This window comes from Leptodactylus fuscus, chromosome 1, assembly GCF_031893055.1.
Source record: "Leptodactylus fuscus isolate aLepFus1 chromosome 1, aLepFus1.hap2, whole genome shotgun sequence".
NCBI lineage: Eukaryota > Metazoa > Chordata > Amphibia > Anura > Leptodactylidae > Leptodactylus > Leptodactylus fuscus.
The window spans coordinates 209,571,408-209,592,320 of NC_134265.1; the positions used below are offsets into that span (position 1 = coordinate 209,571,408).

At 40.8% G+C, this 20,913-nt stretch overlaps 1 protein-coding gene across 1 annotated transcript in view; it reads left to right on the plus strand.

Moving 5' to 3' along the window:
* The window catches only part of LOC142214095 (phospholipid-transporting ATPase IK-like), a 164,883-nt gene extending 148,007 nt beyond the window's left edge, over positions 1-16,876 (plus strand). Inside the window, exons 26-28 of the mRNA XM_075282847.1 lie at positions 3,223-3,361; positions 14,346-14,476; positions 16,603-16,876. Coding sequence (XP_075138948.1) covers positions 3,223-3,361; positions 14,346-14,476; positions 16,603-16,806 — 474 coding nt within the window. The 3' untranslated portion in view covers positions 16,807-16,876. The remainder of the gene's footprint in view (positions 1-3,222; positions 3,362-14,345; positions 14,477-16,602) is intronic.
* Positions 16,877-20,913: the final 4,037 nt, after the last annotated feature.

Below are 20,913 nucleotides of genomic sequence, written 5' to 3' on the forward strand. Positions count from 1 at the left end.
CAGCGCACTTTGCACAAGGAGAAGCTGTAAGGGAGAGTGATGAGAAAGAAGCCGTTTCTGCAAGCACGCCACAAACAGAGTTGCCTGAGGTATGCAAAAGCACATTTGGACAGGCCAGCTTCATTTTGGAAGAAGGTCCTGTGGACTGATGAAACAAAGAAACAAAGATTGAGTTGTTTGGTCATACAAAAAGGCGTTATGCATGGTGTCCAAAAAAAACAGCATTCTAAGAAAAACACTTGCTAACCACTGTAAAATTTCCATCATTTCCATCAAAGGTTCCATCATGCTTTGGGGCTGTGTGGCCAATGCCGGCACCGGGAATCTTGTTAAAGTTGAGGGTCACATGGATTCCATTCAGTATCAGCAGATTCTTGAGAATAATGTTCAAGAATCAGTTACGAAGTTGAAGTTACGCCGGGGATGGATATTTCAGCAAGACAATGATCCAAAACACCGCTCCAAATCAACTCAGGCATTCATGCAGAGGAACAATTACAATGTTCTGGAATGGCCATCCCAGTCCCCAGACCTGAATATCATTGAACATCTGTGGGATGATTTGAAGCGGGCTGTCCATGCTCGGCGACCATCAAACTTAACTGAACTTGAATTGTTTTGTAAAGAGGAATGGTCCAAAATACCTTCATCCAGGATCCAGGAACTGATTAAAAGCTACAGGAAGCAACTAGAGGCTGTTATCTTTGCAAAAGGAGGATCTACTAAATACTAATGTCACTTTTCTGTTGAGGTGCCTATACTTTTGCACCGATCAAATTTTGGTTTAATGCATATTGCACAGTTTCTGTTAGTACAATAAACCTCATTTCAATCCTGAAATATTACTGTGTCCATCAGTTATTAGATATATCAAACTGAAATGGCTGTTGCAAACACCAAAATATTTAGAACTAAAAATGATTAAGATTAATAGGGGTGCCCAAACTTTTTCATAGGACTGTACTTGGATGCCTTGATTGTGCTCTTCTAACCATTGTTAGACATATGTAGCCATGTGACATGCTGCACTGTCTTACTAGAAGACTCCATGTACTCCAGGGAAGGCAAACAGCATGGATGGATTCATACCCAAATTACAGTGACTTCCAAAAGAATGAGTGAGCCCAGAGAATGCCATGAAAAAATTCCCTGGACCATAAATGCTGCCACTACCAGCTTGGATACTTCCAACAATGCATTGTGTGTGTTCTGTTTTTCACCTGACATGCCAATGTCCATCAGTCTGATAAAATAGAAAATATGATTCAACAAAGAGTTCAACTCTTTGCCAATCAGCAATGGTCCAATTCGATACTGCCTTTTTTTTAAGGCTCCCCCCCCTCCCAATGGCTGGTAGCATAGGTGCAGTGACCATCCCTCTGCATCAAAGCACCATACACAGTAGGGTTTGCTGACCTGTTGTTTTAGACATGTCTAGCATTCCACTGGTTCTTTTTCACAGTGAGATGCTCCACTGTGGCTTGTCAGTTGGCCCTCGCACACCATCAAAGCCAACATTCAGGTCTCACATCAATAGGGGATCATGGGGATGCATTCATGAAATGCCTAATTTTGCAGACATGTCGATTTACCCGGGAGTTTTCAGGTTTCCAGGTCTCCTCTCTCCGTCTCTCACTATGCTGCCAGTTCATTACAATTTACTGCACAGTTATGTCACCTTCATCCTCTGTGACAATTGGGGTATTTTAGCATCAAAGGTAGCAATTTCCTGGACTCAACAGAGGTGTTGGTGGTGCTGGGTGCGCTTTATTCAGCTTGTAACAAAAACATAAAGAACAAAACAGCCTAATCCACACCCAGGGCAATACCTCACTTCTTGTACCCTGACTACCTTCTGAGGTCAAGAAGTTTTACTTGGGGTTTCTCCTCAGCAATCTGGCTCACACTAAGCTTAAATTTGGAACCCAGTCCTCTTGGGACAGACCACCTGTCTGTCTCCCACTGGTCCACAGACCACCTGCTCCCTGCAGGTCAGGAGCATCACTGTCTCTGGGGTTGGGCCTCAGGTATGGGTGCGGTGAATATTTTCAACCTTGTATCTGGGTTTCTCTCCAGCGCCCTCTAGGTTCACACCCTCACACCACCTTCATGAAATCAAAGTTTAACTTAACTTTATATTTTTTTCTCATTAGGTATTTGTGAACCCAGAGTACAGAATGACACATAATACATACAAAACAAACATTTTCCTTTTGCAGAATACATAGACTGTAAAGCTGTTACACTACTGCCTGAGCCACAAGCTCTGTTAGTTTCAGTGGAGGATTTATCATTTACTAAGATGCAGTAGCATTGTACTGTGCCTACATATTGTATTGATATAGTATTGTAGTAAGATTTCTATATCCCAGTACATTGTACCTAAACATATATTTTCTAAGCATACAATTTACTGGAATATAAAGATTTCTCTATATATCATACATATGTAAGGAAAGAAAAATCTTGGTAGAAGAAAAAAAACATGCCTAATGAAAAAATTATTAACTCCTGCCTGTGATATCTCTGTTTTTATTTTTGACTTCCCGCCTTCCAAACTGGATAACTTAATGTTTTCATTGACAAAGCCATTGTTGAATGTTGAATGTTTGCAGGACAAATTGTTCTTCATAATGATGCCATTTAATATTCTGTACAATGAATGCTAACAAAAATTCATAACGAGGTAGAAATGGAGAAAACGTTTATTTGTGCGACTTTCTTACAGGCTTCGTTTTTATGGCATTCACTCTGTAGTCAAAATGACATGTCCCCTGTATTCTGTGTTTCAGTACAGTTCTGGGGATACCAAATTTATATAGTTTTATTAACATTTTAGCACATTAACAGAAATCTAAAACTTAGCAAAAAATGCTTTTCATAAAGTTGTTATATTCTGACACTTACAACTTTTTTATATTTCCATGTACAGGGATGCATAGGGTGTCTTTTTTTTGTGGGGCCATGTACAATTTTTAGTTTTACCTTTTATGGAATGTCTATTGCTTTGATCACTTTTTAAATTTTAACAGAGACAAAATTGAAAAAAACAGCGTTTCACCTTATGGAAAAAATACTTTTATAAGTTTGTTGAGCAGGTGATGTTTCCATCTTGGATATATCAGCGGTACAGACAAGTTTATGCTTATATGTACTAAATGTCACAGTAATAAAGTTCTATTTTTGTTTTGAAATTTATGATAATTTCCTTACAATCTACAGATTGTTTTTGAAATATCCTACTGGACTCTGGTGTCAGTACTGGCATTCATGCTCAGCCCAATAATTTATTTTTTGTTGACTCTTATCACTCAGTCAAGTCCATTCTTCAGATTTTATCCAACTATCTTTATGTTTCCAGGTAAGAAACTTATCCTTTACTAATCACATCATTAATTTTTCACAAAACATATCCCCTATACCAACCAACAGTTTCTAAGTAAGGAATTAATATTAATTACTATTTTATTTTAAAATAATGCATGACCTACTGCAGGGGTCGGGAACCTTTTTGGCTGAGAGAGCCATAAACGCCACATATTTTGAAATGTCATTCCGAGAGAGCCATAATACCACCAACCCCCCGCGTGCATTCCTGCATGCACTATTATGCCCTTTAGTGGCCCCTGCACACAGTAGTATGCTCCATTGTAGACCCCAGAGTATAATAATCGGAGACCCAGGGGGGATAAAAACATTAAAAAACACTGTTACTTACCTCTCTATGGCTCTGCTGCACTCTCCGCCGTCGGCCATCTTCAATGACATCCAGGACGCATATGGACGCAGGCCCCGGTCATGTGACATCTGGGACATCACACAAGTAGGCCCAAAGCCTGCCCAGAGAGGTATGTAACACTGTTTTTTATGTTCCCTCACCTCTCCTGGGCCTCCGATCATTATACTCGGGGATCCGAAAAGACCTCCAAGTATAATAGTGCCTGTGGGGCCCGCAGCGTGCAAGCAAGATGCAGCCATCAGAAGAGCCACATCTGACTCGCGAGGGATAGGTTCCCGACCCCTGACCTACTGCCTTTAACTATGGTCACAATGTATAAATTCTAATAATATATAATTCTAATGTTTTATCTGCACTTTTCCAAGGTGTTTGATATTGTTCCAGCTTTTGAAAAACTTTAACACAGAACCAAGAGATAAACCTCTCAGGTGAATAAAGCAGTTGAAAGTTTATTTAGAAGTGAGGTTACAGCAAAAAGACTCTTATAGACAGAGATAATAAATGAAGCAAAGAGACATAGTTATGGAGACCTCTGATAGGGCAGAAAAGTCTGGCAAATGTCCCAAAACAGGGGAAAATGTGTACTTGGGTTAATAGCTTATGGATATCAAAGGGTGGTCATTAATGGCACATTCTCGGATTGGGTCCCATGACATATGTCAATGTCCGCGGTTAACACTACCAGGGCTGTGGAGTTGGAGTTAAGAGAAATTACAAAATAAAATGGTTAATTCTTTTAAATTAAGTTATACAATTATCTAATAATAATTTATTAGATGCAGAGCTTGTTGCAGGTTCATAGGAATTTAATCACTAGTCCTTTACCAACTACCTTCTACCAACTCCACAGCCCTGGATATCAAGTTCTGTAAAGCAGTCAACACAGAGCAAATATTCAGAAACGTATCACAATGGCAGCTTTGTCTGCCATTTTGGGGATGGCTGTGAGGTGTGTGGCTGTCTCCTTGGTTAATCTTCTGTTACCCAGCTTATATATCAATAGGTATTTACACTATACCTGATTAAAACAAACAGGATTTTACAAATTCAGTTTATCCAGATGTAATTTTGTAAATTTATAGACCAGAAAAAACCTTCACTTCCATTCACAGCACTCTGGTTTATTCCATTAGATCTTTCATTAAAGGGGTTGTGCTATTAAAGGACACTTATTGTGACACAAAATTTGAAGCAGAATTTGCAATCATTTTACTCCAGGGTCTGAATAGAGCCCACAGTTTTTATTGGGCGAATCTCACTAGGTTCGCCCAATAAATACTCTTTCCGCGGGCCTGCAGCCCTACTTACTGATGCCCGCCCTGTCCACAGGCACCTTCACTTCTCCTTCAACCCAACAGGGTACTCCATGTATTGCATATCATAGTCAGCGATGTCCTGACACTGTTCAGCATCAGTGACGTGACATGAGATGCACAGAGCCCCCTGAAGGGCTAACGGTGACTCAGAGGTATTCTTGACAAGAGCAGTTGCCAACAATTTGTAAGAGAAAGAGAAAACAAAAAATTGTAACATGTAAAGACATATTTTCATACCTTTATTTTCATAACCATATTTAAGTTCATTGTATTATCTGAAATTACAATTCGCCAATTGAAAATGAAATAAGGGGATCTGTAGGTTTTGCAGTTGTGTGAACAGCCAGTAGAAAATAGAGTCAAAATATGTCTGTAAATTCAAGAGTGCATATTAACGTTCATTCTAGCGTTTGGGTCAGTGAAAATCTCACACAAATAGCAATCTGTGCCTCATCTGGTTTGGGTTCCAGGACATGTATGGTTCAGGCCATGGACAGACTGTTTTGTGAACAAAATTAGAAGATAAATGCTCTGAGAAGATACCATCCAGGTGATCAAAAGCCTCGACTGGCATCCGGCAGAAATTCTTAAAGAGGACCTTTCATCAGAATGGGCACAGGCAGTTCTATATACTGCTGGAAAGCTGACAGTGCGCTGAATTCAGTGCACTGTCAGCTTTCCCGATCTGTGCCCCGGGTAAAGCGCTATCGGTCCCGGTACCGTAGCTCTTTACAGTCAGAAGGGCGTTTCTGACAGTCAGTCAGGAACGTCCTTTTCCACAGCAGCGCCTTGGGTAGCTGACTTCCCTTTGTTGTTGTTTATCTTGTCTGCGTTCTGTGTTGTCACTTATATATAGGAAGGGCTTGTTGACCAGTTGTACTCTGCTGCCTAGGGCAGTGAGGCAAGCAGGTAGGGGCAGCGGTGGGTTCAGCTTAGGGCTCAATGTCTTGTTGTGCCCTCCCCCCATGGTTCGCCAGCTCCTACTGGGAATTGCTCCTCTAACAATTCCCTTACAAACTGTGTGTATTTTCTGTTTACATACTAGGTATGATTAAGAACCCTTCAATGGGTTCAAAACATGCCAGCGTCTTCTGTGTTTTATGAATGTGCACCCCACTTTGTTTTTAATGTGTTTTAATAAAGCTTGGTTGTTTTTACAAAACAATAGGGCTGTAGTTTGCTATTAGGTCTAAAAAGAACATTTAGTAAAAATTTAAAAGTTTTGAAAAATCTAAAAAAATATAAAATTTGAATCTTCCTCTTTCACCAGATCACATATACAAATTAGTAAACCAAAATAAACATAAACACATTAGGTGTCCCCATGTCTGTATATGCTAAGCTATAAAAATATTTATCCCATATGGTAAATTTTTTTTTGTTGTTTTACCATTGAAAATTTGCAAAAAGATAGTCATCCTAACCTCAAATATTCGCAAAAATACAGTGAATACTGCAAAATCACATGTATTGTATTTGTATTGCAAATGCTATGTTTTGTGTGTTATAGGTAACTTGTATTTGTTCATATAAATGGGCTGATCCACTGTCTAGGGAAATTGAGTGAGTCGCCCCGGCTCGGCCTATGTAGATTCACGGTGCGAGCAGGCCCGACACCGGGGGCGGCAGCGCCTTGAAAAAGGGGAGTTTTAAGCAAAAATGGATGAAAGAAAAATAAAAGTTTGTCGTGACGCCAGTTGGGGTTTCGGCTTGAGGTGAAGCCGGGCACTGTAGATAGGGCCTCTGGGAATAGGTGGTGATGCAGTGCCAGATGTTATACCCTCCCCAACCAGGGCAGGTCCCAGGGCCAGATGATGGTAAGGAAGGTAAGGAAGGGATGATTTCCAGGAGGAGTAACAGAGGGTTGATGAAAGAATACGGTCCAGACAGGGGTTAACCAAACACTTACAGTTTACTTCTGTAGTCAGCAGGAGATAACAGATGTTACAGGAGGATTCACCTTGCTCCAGTATAGTGAGATGCCAGTCTTCCCTTTTACCACTAGTATGATTCAGCCTTCCACTGCTGCTCAAACTCTTTAATAGGTTTCCTCTGGTCCTGGGTTCCAGGAGCTCAAAGGTTAATTACAACTGGGTAGATCCCCCTTCTGGACAGCAGGTAACGCGAATTCTTTGGGATGCTGGATGCACTCACCCCAACTCTGTATGTTACTGAGCCTCCAGGAATCTTGCATTCACTAGGCCTCAGTCCAGTGAGTTTCTCAATGTTTTTAGTGTTTCTCACACTATTTAGGAATTGATGGTCCTATAACTGCAGCTCCGTGCCTGTGAGGTCTCATCTCACCTCTGCAGGTCTCCGGCCTCCTGTGCTGTTCTATCACACCATGAGGCTTGCAGCACACACTGCACCTCCACACACCTCTCCTCTCTCCTGCACTCTCCTGCACACTCCTGATCTGGAACTGAAAAGAGAGAGACCCTCTACCAGTCTGTAGCTCCACCCCTTTTCTTAAAGAGATAATGGCTGTGGAACTTTATGTATGCTAACAGGGTGACTGGATCTCACTATACCTTCACAGTACACAGTGTAGATCACATAAGATGACATTTGTATTGACCCACTCTGCGGGGCGCTACATGAGCGTTGGTTGAATTCAACCATCAGGATCTGAAGTGTGGAAGGAGACCCAGAGTCTTCTGACAGATTCTGAGTAGAAAGATTGCTAGACTGTGGTGCTACAGATGACCTACTGCAAATGCACTGCAGCCCTGAGACAGGGAATAAACTGTTTCCTAGAAAGAAAGAGACAGGTTTGGAACTAAAGAATTTCATCTCAAAAGCCTTAGGATAAGTGGTGAAAGGGCCTCAAAGTTTTGACTCTGCCTGAGCCACATGAGGAGCAGGGTATCCTTCCATATTGAGAGAGTAAGAGACTGACACTAAATGGGCGAGAGAGAGGTTCAAGCACAGGCTGCTGGAACTACCAGCCACAGAGAGCTGGTGGAATTGGCCATCTAACCCCTCCAGTCCACCTTAAACTGCCCTGCTCGCTTAATTCACCTCACCCTTCATTGGCTGCTCCCCTCTGCCAGTCCCTCCACTGGCTACCCATAGCCTAGCGAATTCAGTTAACATACAAAGCGATCCACAACCTGTCCTCTCCATATATCTCCAAACTAATCTCCCGCTACCTGCCCACACGTAATCTCAGATCCTCCAATGACCTCCTACTCCGCTCTGCTCTCATCCGCTCCTCACACAACCGTCTCCAAGATTTCTCCTGTGCATCCCCCCATACTCTGGAACTCCTTACCAAGACACATAAGACTGACCCTCACAATCATAGGCTTCAAGAAGGCCCTGAAGACTCACCTATTCAGGAAGGCCTACACCCTCCAATAACACTATCACCGCACTGCCATCTGTACAGTGTCCCCCCTCTCCTTCTGTCTCTATCCCCCTTCCTCATAGATTGTAAGCCTTTGCGGGCAGTACCCACTGTGCTAGTCGGTCGGTAGAATTAATTTGTGATAAAGTGGGACCTGAGTTAAGGAAGAAGTCAACTGTAGAGTAGGAATGATGGGGAGAAGAATCTGTAATCCCTCTCACTGCCATATCAGCATGGAAATGGATCTCCTGGACTATCAACACATCGCAGCGCAGCTGCAAAACCTCTCTCCATAATGAACTACTTTGTATGGGCTATTCAGGCCCCTAGAATTAAGAGAGAAATTTTTAGTACCATTAGTACACAGGGTTAGGATTACAATGAGCAAGGAAGTGTGACCCAGCATGCACTCATGGATATAACAGGTAGCACTGCTAATGAGGTATTCCCAACACGCCTGTTCACCAACTTGCAGGCTGTATGCTCTGTTCACTTCCTGGTTTTCTCGATAAATTGGTGGGCGGGGTTTCACTTGCTGTCTCCCAGACAAAGTTCTGCTAGCTCTCTTCATAGCAGTACATGTTTGCAGTCAGTAATGAGGGATGGTTGTAAATAAATTAGCACAGTATCATTGCAAGATGCATAATATGAAGCTGATGTAGCAGTGCTGGATTTGATAGGTGATGAGAATCCCAATAATACATGCTACAGGACCAAGAGTCAGCTTGCAATATGCTCACTTTTAGGTCTGTGTTTACACACAGAGGTAACAGACTCCCTGTTTCAGCCCTTACCAGCAAAATTCAATTAGCAGACTAATAACTGAAAGAGGGAGATAAACAGCTCAGAAATACAAGCTTGCTCCCGAGTCCTGAGTACTCAGCTCCCCCTCCCCTCATGAGAGCAGGGAGCTATGTCATTTGTCCTGGGTGGAGAGATAAGATCATCCCCAGGTCCATGGTTATGGAAACGCAGTGTAAACAATAACGTGACTAATATTTTTGCTGAAGCAATGTATTTAGGAAAAGTCTTAAATCCACATAATCTAGAACTATAGATAGGATCCTTGAGATGGGACAACCCCTTTAACCCCTTCCCGACATTCGCCGTAATAGTACGGCGCTGCCGGGAAGGGCTTCCCGCAAACCGCTGTACTTTTACTGCGGATGCATGGTGCGCACACAGAAACTGTGTGCGCACCATGCACTGCGGGTGTCAGCCGTAATACACGGCTGACAATGCCCCGTGACACCCGCGGTCGGAACCGGGTCCGATTGCGGGTATTAACCCCTGATATGCCGGCGGTCAACATGACCGCCGGCACCTCCGGGGTTTCGTTTTAAAATAGTGCCGGGGTTTCGGGGGGTGCCGGTGTTCGAAGGGGGCAGCCCGGGGTCTGATCAGTGACCCCGGGTCTGCCCCATCACTTACCCCCTTCATGTACCTGGTTGATCCTGCCTAAAAAGGAAGCTGTCAGCCTGTGCGTCCACACAGGCTGACAGCTTCCTATACAATGCAATACACGTGTAACACGTGTATTGCAGTGTATATGTAGTGAAGCGGTGATCAGCCGATCACTACTTCAATCCCCCATGGGGACAGAAAAAAAAAGTGAAAAAAAAGTAAAAATAAAAATGTTTAAATAAGTTTAAAATAAATTAGGAATAAATAAAGCCCCAAAAATCCCATTTTCCCCATATAAAATGTTTTATTATGTAAAATAAAGAAAAATAGAAAAAAACATTACATATTTGGTATTGCTGCGTCCGTAATAACCTGAACAATAGAATTAAAACATTATTTAACCCGAACGGCGAACGGCGTAAAAAGAAAAACTAGAAAACCGCACAAAATAATGATTATTCACCACCTTTCCCTTACAAAATGTTCAATAAAAAGTAATCAAATGGTCAGATGAAAACCAAAATGGTACCAATAAAAAGAAGAGGTGTTCCCACAAAAAATAAGCCCTCAACTAGCTCTGTCTAGCGAAAAATAAAAATGTTATGCCTTTCAGAAGATGGCGATGCAAAAATAATAGATTTTTTTCCCTAAATTGAATTTTATTCTGAACAAATAGCAAAGCATTAAAAAATAATATAAATGAGGTATCGCCGTAACCGTACCGACCCGCAGAATAAAGGTAACATGTTACCTATGCTGTACGCTGCACGGGAAAAAAAAAAATGCTAAAAAGCAATGCCAGAATTGATGTTTCCTTTTACATCCCACCCAGAAAGAGTTAATAAAATGTAGTCAATAAGTTACAGACACCCCAAAATGGTGGCATTGAAAAGTACATCAAATACCGCAAACATCAAGCCCTCATATGGCCACATTGCCAGAAGATAAAAATAAAAATCTAGCTTGTACAATGTGAAGACAAAAACCCTAAAAGTCGCCAAATCATTAGGACATAAGTGGCTGTGACTAGAAGGAAATGTGTAAGCTGTGCGAACGTTTTCAGGGGACTCCCCATATTTGGAGCTTATGAGAGATAATACAGCAGCGCTGATCCCCCAGAATGCCCCTCTTCCCCATCCGTGTCATAGGAGCTGGTGGGAAAATAGAATGGGATTTGGTGTACCCAATTTACTCCGCACAGCTTACGTATTCACTTCGGGGTTACTAATGCTCACTACATCACATGATAAATTCTTTGAGGGGTGCGGTTTTCAAAATGGGGTCACTTTCTAGAGGTTTCCACTGTTTTGACTCCTCAAAGTCTTTGTGCCTGACATGGTGCCTGAAACTGCTCACAGCCAGATCTGCCCTCTAAAAGCTCCTTGGCGCGCCTTCCCTTCTGCGTCTCGCAGTGCGTCCATATATTAGTTTACACCCACAAGTGGGGTACTATGGTAGTCAGGAGAACTTGCCTAACAAATTGTGGGATGCGTTTTCTCCTTTAACCCCTTGTGAATGTGCAAATTCTAGGGCTAAACGAAAATATTAGTAAAATAAATTCAAATTTGAAAATTTCACCTCCATTTTGTATTAATTCCTGTTAAGCACTTATAGGGTTAAACTACTAGGTATATGTTGTTTTGGCTTATTTAAGGGGTGCAGTTTTGAAAATGGGGTGATTTATGGGGGGCTTTAATACAAGGGTCTTTCAAAACGCCTTCATAACTGGATTAGGCCCTTTAAAAAATGGGTTTTGGAAATTTCTTGAAAATTTTGAATATTGTTGTTTCACTTGTAAATCTTATAATGTCCGTAAAAATTAAAAGGGCGCCTAAAGTTTGATGCCGACATAAAGCAGAGATCTGGGACATGAGATTTATGATGTAATTTTGGCGGTCTGACTATCTGTATGTAATGTACATCATTTCAAACTTTATAAAATGCATATTTTTCAAAATTTCCACCAAATTTCCAATTTTTTCATAATTAAACACAAAACATATCAACCAAAATTTACCACTAACATGAAGTACAATGTGTTACAAAAAAACTATCTTAAAATCACTTTGGTAAGTCAAAGCGTTCCAAAGTTATTGCCACATAAAGTGACACATGTCAGTTTTGAAAAATCGAGCTTGGTCAGGAAGTCAAAAAGTGCCATCGGCGGGAAGGCGTTAATGTCAAAATCTGTTGTAGAGAAAAAACCAAAAAATAATGTGTTCAACAGTGTATATATATATATATATATATATATATATATATATATATATATATATATATACAACATATGAAAACTGAAAAACATCAGATAATAAATGCAGTCATAGTGCATAGCACCAATATCTCCTGGGGAGGAGAACAGAAGACAAAACCATACATCAGCTCTAATATAGGATAGAACTGTAACAACTAGGCTGGCACGGCTGTAATATTCTGCTAATATTAGTTCTAGATTGGATTATTGTGGTTTTACTTCTGCGCCTGTGCAAAGGAGGTGTATGGACCGGCGTTATTCAGTTCAATGGGATGAAGTGTACGCATGCGCAAACGGCGCCTAACTTCGTAATCAATAGCCTACACGCGATGATGTGGTCATCTTGCATTGGGGTCCACAAATCCACCCCTAGGAAACAAAGGTCACATTTAAAATCTTGCACACTTTAGACACTATATTTGTGCAGAAGTACAGAAGTATGGTCTGACTCCAGGGGACTCAGAGGTCATGAGTCAGGAGAGGGAACACTTGAACACTAGACTCACCTTTTTGCTTCTGCAATAGCTTTAATCTGGTTTTCCATGTCTTATTGTCACCGCAAATGTACTCCTACCACATACAGTTCCTCCTCCCACTTCATTCTCACACAAGCAAAACTATACAACACAACATAATTAAAGGAAAGATTAAAAGTGACCTGTGAGAGAGATTATTAATGTTAGGGGGAGTTCACACGGAGTAACGTGCCGCGTGATGTGGCACGTAAACGCCGCATTATTTTGCGCCCGTGATTTACTGGTTTACTGAATCTCCTGGACATGTCTGCCAAAGTCTCATCTCTGTTATGGTCCTCAAAACCCCCATCAATTAGCTGTTTTCAGGAATTAATAGACAATAGGGGCAAGAAGCAGGTGGCACTGTTCTCTTTGTAGTGGACAGACCACATCACTGCACTTGAATGCACTTGACTAAGTTGCAATGACTCAGTTCAGTCACTACACAAAGAAGAGAACTGTCTGCTTCCTTTTCCATTCAGCTACTGAGAATATCTGATTGGCGGGCATGCTGGACGTTAGACCCTCACCGATCTGATATTAATGACCTATCCTTTTAGCAAATCCCATTTGCACATTGCAGAAAAATACCTGCAGCGCATATACTGTGATTTCCACAACTGTAGTGATTTTTGGAAATTGCAGTATGTGAATTATACACGCGGAAATGCTGACGGTTTCCGTATAGGTATAATGGAAGCAGAACGTCTGCAGATTTTCTGTGAAAGGCGCTGCAGGGAAAATATATCTGTCATGGAATAATTTTTTTGAAGTTCATAAAAGTGTAGTAAGCAACATTTGTATAGCTATTTTGTTCACAAATACATGTTCAACAAATGGACTGCAAAATCATGATCTTAATAGTTAAGTGAATCTTACTGCTAAGTGTGACTCAACTGGGGACCTGAATGGGCCGAAAAAAAGAAAAAAAAATTGTATGCATGCTCATCTAAGGTGTTTGGTTTGGAGGCTGAATTAATTTTCTGTGCCCTTATCTGGGGCCTGCATATTGGCATCTTGTCATGAGTCTGAATTTTGTCTTTGAAATACTTTTCCACAAAAGTCACAGGGTTTGCCAGAATAGACCTTTTGACCTTTTAGACCTTTTGATTGAAGAGGTTATCCAGACCAATGGTGTCAAAGATCACTGCTGCAGGTAAGACCTTCCCTCTATACCAGCAGTTCTCAACCTGTGGATCGCGACCCCGGCGGGGGTCGAATGACCAAAACACAGGGGTCGCCTAAAGCATACCTCCCAACCGTCCCGGTCGGTGGGACATAAAAATGGGCGGAGCTAAATTCGCTGCGGCGCGACGCATATTTTTTCCCTCTTTCTAATCTTCAAAAGTTGGGAGGTATGCCTAAAGCCATCAGAAAATACATATTTCCAATGGCTTTAGCCACTCAGAAGCCACGCTACTGTCTGCAGCAGCGCTATTCAGCTGGAACACACGCCGGTATGGACGCACATTCCAAACTGAATTGGGTCACCACAACATGAGAAACTGTATTGCGGTGTCACGGCATTAGAAAGGTTGAGAACCACTGCGTTATACTGTCCTCACTATAAGGGAGCAAGGGAAAAAAGGTTTATTCTAGCAAACCCTGCCTGTAACAAGCCATCCCTTATCAAAGACATGCCCATATTAAGCCATGCCCCAGCAAACCATGCTAACCAAAAACAATTACATGTTGGCAACTATAGAAGCAGATAATGTTGATAAATATAAAGTATTGTACTGTGGATTAAATAAATAATTTCTTTCAGATGCAGCTAAAAATACATTATGTCATGGATACATTTGGCTCATAATTTTGCTGGCGGTCGGAATAAGCATTATACCATCTCTTCTTGCCAGTTTTGTCACCAGTTTGCTTGGCAATAATCGAGTCCACCATGTAAGTATTGCAGATGGTATTTATACAATTCAGACAAGTCAAGATGTCAACAGTATCAACAGTATTCCTATCTGTTTTTACTTTCTGATCATCATATCACATATTACATCATATCAGTTACATCCTTCTTACCTGTTACATTTAGCTCTGCATGCTTTACAGCAACCAAATGTTACAATAGTCTAGAAATGTTCATTGAGGTTTTTAAGAAATTTTATTAGACATGCTATGTGATGTGCAATAAATTTGGAACAAAAATAAAAAAATAAGCTGGACTTTCCTTACATTTGGGAAAACTAAAAGCAGACAGTAGGGATATTTTGTTTTTTCAATCTGTTTAGCATGGCACTCAGTGATAACGGATACATACATGCAAGTGTTCTGATTTTATCAGTCTGTCAATTTTGTTTTCTGTTGTTCTGACCAAAACAACAAAAACAGCTGTATGATACAGGTCTAAAGCAGAAATCCTGTCTGTCTGCAGCTGCCATGAGCATGAGTACTGGTATTTTGTCTATAGTTTTATAGATTTATAAAGTGACATTTGCACTTTTTCAAGTTCACTTATGTCTTTCTTGTATATCGTGGCCCAAAATTGCGCACAATATTCTAACCTCCTGTGTTTGCCTTAAGTAGAATCAGCAAAGGTGTAACCTTTGTGATGTTTGGGCATTGTGCCATGGGTGACAATTAGAGATGAGCGAACACTGTTCGGATCAGCCGATCCGAACAGCACGCTCCCATAGAAATGAATGGAAGCACCTGGCTTTGCCGGCGGCCGGTCGCTTAACCCCCCGCGTGCCGGCCGCTTCCATTCATTTCTATGGGAGCGTGCTGTGAGCGTGCTGTTCGGAACGACTGTTCCGAACAGTGTTCACTCATCTCTAGTGGCAATGCACCATGGCATGACCCAGTGAATAAATAACGACACTATGACTCTGATATGTTCTATTTTATGGTCTATTAGCCAAATAGCACAATATTGGGTACTATTCCGTTATCGGGCCAGCAGCAGCGCATTTCAGCACCAGCTTTCGGGACAGCAGTTCAGTTCAGCAGCGGGAATTACAATGACATCCGAGGACTGCTGGCCCGATGCTTGTGCCCAGTAGCCAGTACATCAATGACCCCCCCTCCATCTCCTCCTCCTTCCAGTGCTGCCCCCCAGCTCTCCTTACATCTACCCCGTACCCTCTCCCCGCCACATGACTAAGCCGATGCTGGCCCGATGATAGAGGCCGTGCTTGTGTGTAGTAGGCAGTACATCGATCGATGCCCTCATCCTCCTCTTCCTTCCAGTGCTGCCCCCCAGCTCTTCTTACATCTGCCCCGTACCCTCTCCCTGTAATAGGCCTCACCGTAAATCTTGAGCAATGAATGCTACTAGATAGCCGCCGGACGCTGCAGAAAGTTTGTCCCTCCGGCTCGCTGTAGCTCACCGTTCCTATAGTCGGCGTGTTTCTTGTCAGGGCCTGGATTGAGCCCCGGTGTCTTTCCTTTCGGTCTCGGTACTAGCGCTGAGGTGAGGCCTAGTCGTGTGGCGGGGAGAGGGTACGGGGAAGATGTAAGGAGAGCTGGGGGGCAGCACTGGCAGGAGGAGAAGGATGGGGGAGGGGGGTCATCGATGTACTGGTTACTGGGCACAAGCATCGGGCCAGCAGTCCTCGGATGTCATTGTAATTCCCGCTGCTGAACTGCTGTCCCGAAAGCTGCTGCTGAACTGCGCTGCTGCTGGCCCGATAACGGAATAGTACCCAATATTGTTTCCATAATTTGGAAAAAAAATATCAGTAGATTAGGCAAATGTGAGAAGAACTTCCTATATATTTCATATTCCATTTGGAACGTTTGGCTTTGGCTCAAAAAATGCAGCTTGCTTCCATGTGTGTGTTAAAACATTATGGTTTTACCAGAAGCAACCAGAAAATTCAGTTCTCTACTTTTTCTAACTGATGGGACAAGAAACATGACACTAAATACACTATTATAGTTGTGAATGCATTATTTATTATGATAACCATTAATCTTGCTGAGACCAGAACTGTAGACTAGTAAGAAGTTTTATTGTTAGTCATTATGCTAGAATATGAAACTAACATACCTGCAAATATGGTTTCTATCTACAGAGAAATGCCTATGGGGCAGAGAGACAATCTGAGGTGCACACAGTTGCAATGACAACACCCTTCAGAAGAGCGAGTGTGAATCGCAGATCCAGCTATGCTTTTTCACATAAGGAAGGTTATGCTGATCTTATTACAAAGGGAACAAGTCTACGCAAGTCTAAAGCAAATGTTCCAAAGGCCAATGAAGATGCAGCTAAAGAATGATCAAACCAGATTAGATGTTATATACTGTTATGTTTTATATGATTCCATATGCTTATTGGAGAGAAGGCTTGAATGTGCTTTTAGAGTACTGAACTTTCTATGTACGTGAACTATGGCTCGATTTCTTTTCTGTTTAGCTTGGAATAGCATGAGAAGTTAATACTGCATAAGGAACTGCTATTTTTCTCATTATTGTTTTGCGTCACAGATGCTTTTTATACATGGACATCACCTTGAAACCTTACTAGCCTTATGGCAGCTGTGCCTATGGACTACATATCATAATATCAGGATGATAGTGGAATTTATCATCAAAACACTAGAAAAGTAAAAATTGGAAACCTTACTTCATTTTGGCTAAGGTCCATGTTGTGCATATGCAGCGTTTTTTTGTTGCAGATTTTGCTGCGTTTTTTTTCAGCCAAAATCAGGAGTGGAAAATATAAAGAAAGCTTTCCTTATGTTAAATACATTCCTGACTTCGCTCAAAAAACCTCAGCCAAATCTGCAACAAATAATGCTGTTTCCACAATGTGGTGCCTCAGCATTAAGAAATAAACACTATATAATATAACACTAAGCTATTCTCATCTACACAACAGGAGATGGATAATCAGGTTTCCGTTTTATTGTATCCTTTGTTATGACTAATAGTGTATTTCTATGTAGAGACCTCTGATTCATTTTTATATAATTGACCTCCTAACAAAAGTGTCACTTTTTTACTGTAGATTTGAAATTTATATTTCAAATAAAAATAATTTGAGCATAACTAAGCTGGCTTATTTGCGTTTTAACCCCTTAGTGCAATAACTATTTTTAGCCTAAAGAAGCAGTAAAAATACCACCCCCCCCTCTTTGTTTCACCAGTTTTCTTCTTTTATATATATATATATATATATATATATATATATATATATATATATATATATATATATATATGAAGAGCTCAACGGAAAAATGGCCTAAGTCCACATTTTGTCATATTTCAAATTATTACCTAGAAAGCTTCTTTGTACCTCGTTCTATGCATTGGGTTTACAAGGTACTTAGGATTAATGACCTAAGTCCATATATTTCAATGCAGAAGAATTTACATTCAATGGAATAATGGCCTAAGTCCAATACAAACTTACTTACTTCACTCTCGTTGGTCATTTTTTCATTGAAATCGTGACTTCCGGTCTGTTGTTTATATTAGTGTAAAAACTTTGTCTTATTGTTTAAAAGGCTCTAAATCGACTTTTGCACATATTTAGCGCCGAAAAGGGAGGCAGGTAATTATTATTCTTCATCGTTTAATAATAGTAGTAATTAATTAATAATATTAAATAAATAATATTTATACATGAAGCTGCAATTTTTTTAATAAATAATACAATTTATGATTAGGATTAACGGTGTTCATTAGCTGATTTCATTGGATAGATATATTCCACAATAATGCCCATTTGCTTTAGGCTAAAACTTTAAATTTCGTTTTTCTCACAATATTGATTTTTGGACTTAGGCCATTTTTCCGTTGAGCTCTTCATATATATATATATATATATATATATATATATATATATATATATTATATATATATATATATATATTTTGTGGGATAAAATGTAGTTTTTACACTTATTCTACAGCTGCTCCTACAATTTTTGATAGGTTTGGTTTTTACAGCATTTACTGTCAGGTATACATTACATTAAATATTTTAACATTTATCATGTAATTTGTAATTTTCATTTATCTTTTTTTCTACGGGTCATTTTGAATAGAATAATACCATCTTCAACCTGAAGCCTCATTCTAACACATGAATATTATTTAATCTAAACCATTCCGCTGTAGCTCTGGCTGTATGTTTAGGGTAGAGGCGTAACTAGGGGGTTCAGCACGTGAGGTGAGCATGTCCAAGTGGGCCCCAAACGTAGGTATACTGATATTACCAATGTTATCACTGTCCAATGACCGAAAGCTGGTATATATTGGCTCTACACAGGGTTCTGCAGATGATTTAGGTAAATACAATACAATGCAGTAACATTTAGTGACTTACAGGTGACAGATCTGCCTAATCGTTCACATTCCCAATCTTTTTCATCTGGACGGCCAGGACCACTTCTTCCAGTCTCTGTAAAGTTTGCATCTATGGCTCCTCACTTTTCCCAGCACCTGACCCACATTGTCCTCACCTGCACAGCCATCCTGCTGCTACCCCCAATTATAACATATATGATATAACCTCCATAATAAATAATACCCCCAAGTGTAACGTTAAATGAATAATTTCCCTGTGCAGTCCTTTTAAATAGTGTCCTTATTAATAATGCCCCAGGTGTTTCCTAATTAAAAGGTAAAAAAATTAGTGGTGTTCCAATACTTGAGACCCCCAGAATCAACTGTTTCAATGAACCGTGGTATCTGTGTAAGCGCCGTGACCCCTTCTCTGTTTACACAGTGTCAGTCATTTTATAGCGGCCATGTAATGTAACTACAGCCTCGTCCTATACACATCTATGTAACAATATTGTAATTACATCACACGGCCACTATAAACACACAGCGTGTGATATAAACAGATACCATGATCTCGCCATACAAATGATCTGTGGGGAATCATTTATCTCTTATTGATGACCTTTTATGAGGATAGATCATCAATAAAAATGAGGTGGAAAACTCGTTAACCCTTTACCTTGACTTAACTAAGAGGTAGTACAACCTCGAAACGCGTTGGCGTTTATTTTATATCACTATGTGCGTTTGGTTTTTCTGACTATTCACGTTTTGTATTTTTTGGAATCTGTATTTTTAAATTTCTATGGGAGCATGCTATTCGAAACGGCTGTTTTGAATAGTGTTCGCTCATCTCTAGTACAGTAGTGAATCCCATCCACACATTGTGGAAAAATACGTGCAGCAGACATATTGCGATTTCCAAAACGGTTGCGATTTTGTAAATCGCAGCATGCCAAATATACCTACGGAAACGCTGGCTGTTTCCCTATAGGTATAAAGGAAGCAGAAAGTCCACAGAGGAAAACTCTGCACACCAGCGCTTTTCCTGCGGCGCTTTTTGATTGCCACCTGCTACATGGGGCCTTAGCTTTCATAAAGCTCAAGTGTCACCTTAATAAAATTAATTGCCCCCTTATGTTATGCCCCTGATTCCCCCTGACATAAATTCTGCACCACTAATATAAGTGATGCCCCCCTAATGGCCATTTTAAAAATAACCCTCCTTTATATTCATAATGCTCTGTAATGACCCCTTAAATAAATACCCCCCCTTATATTTATAATGCCAACTAATGACCCCTTACATCAATAACTCCCCCCTTATTTTCATAATGCCCCATAATGTCCCCTTATATTCATAACCCCCTCCATATATTCATAATGGCCCCTTATATAAATACCCCCCACCCTATATTCATAAAGCTCCATTATAGTTGGTAATATAAATTACCTCCTATCGTCCTAATGCCCACTATTGAATCCTCCCAAAAAGGCCCGTTCACACGGAGTAAACGCGCGTGTATTTTGGCAAAATACACGTGTAAAAAATACACGTGGAAAGATAAGGCTCCCCTTGAATTCAATTACATTTTTTCACATTTTTACAACTGTATTTTTACACGTGTATTTTGCCAAAATTCACACGCGTTTACTCCATGTGAACGGGCCCTTATAGTTAGAATTCCCCCTTATATATTAAATTAGCTACAAATGTGCTAAAAAACAAAGAGAAAAAACTTATACTCATCTTCCTGCAATCCTGATGAATTGAGCTGCCGCTGTCTCCTATTTTTGATCACGCTGTACATGCACAGGACGTCTATATTTCAGCAGAGGAGACGCAATGGCTTCACCGCATCTGCCTGTACTGTATCCGTCTGTGGGTCTCAGTGTCTTGTAAATTTCAGGCCTGAAGTGGCTTGCAGTTTACAAGACAGATAAGTTGAGGGATGCATTTTAAATAGATCGGTGTTTGCGCCCCACAGATTCAGTGGCAGCTGCTACACCTCTGGTTTAGGGTCATGGTCTTGCTGGAAGGTGAATCTCTTTCCCAGTCTAATCTTTTGCAGCCTTCCAGGGTCGGACTGGCCT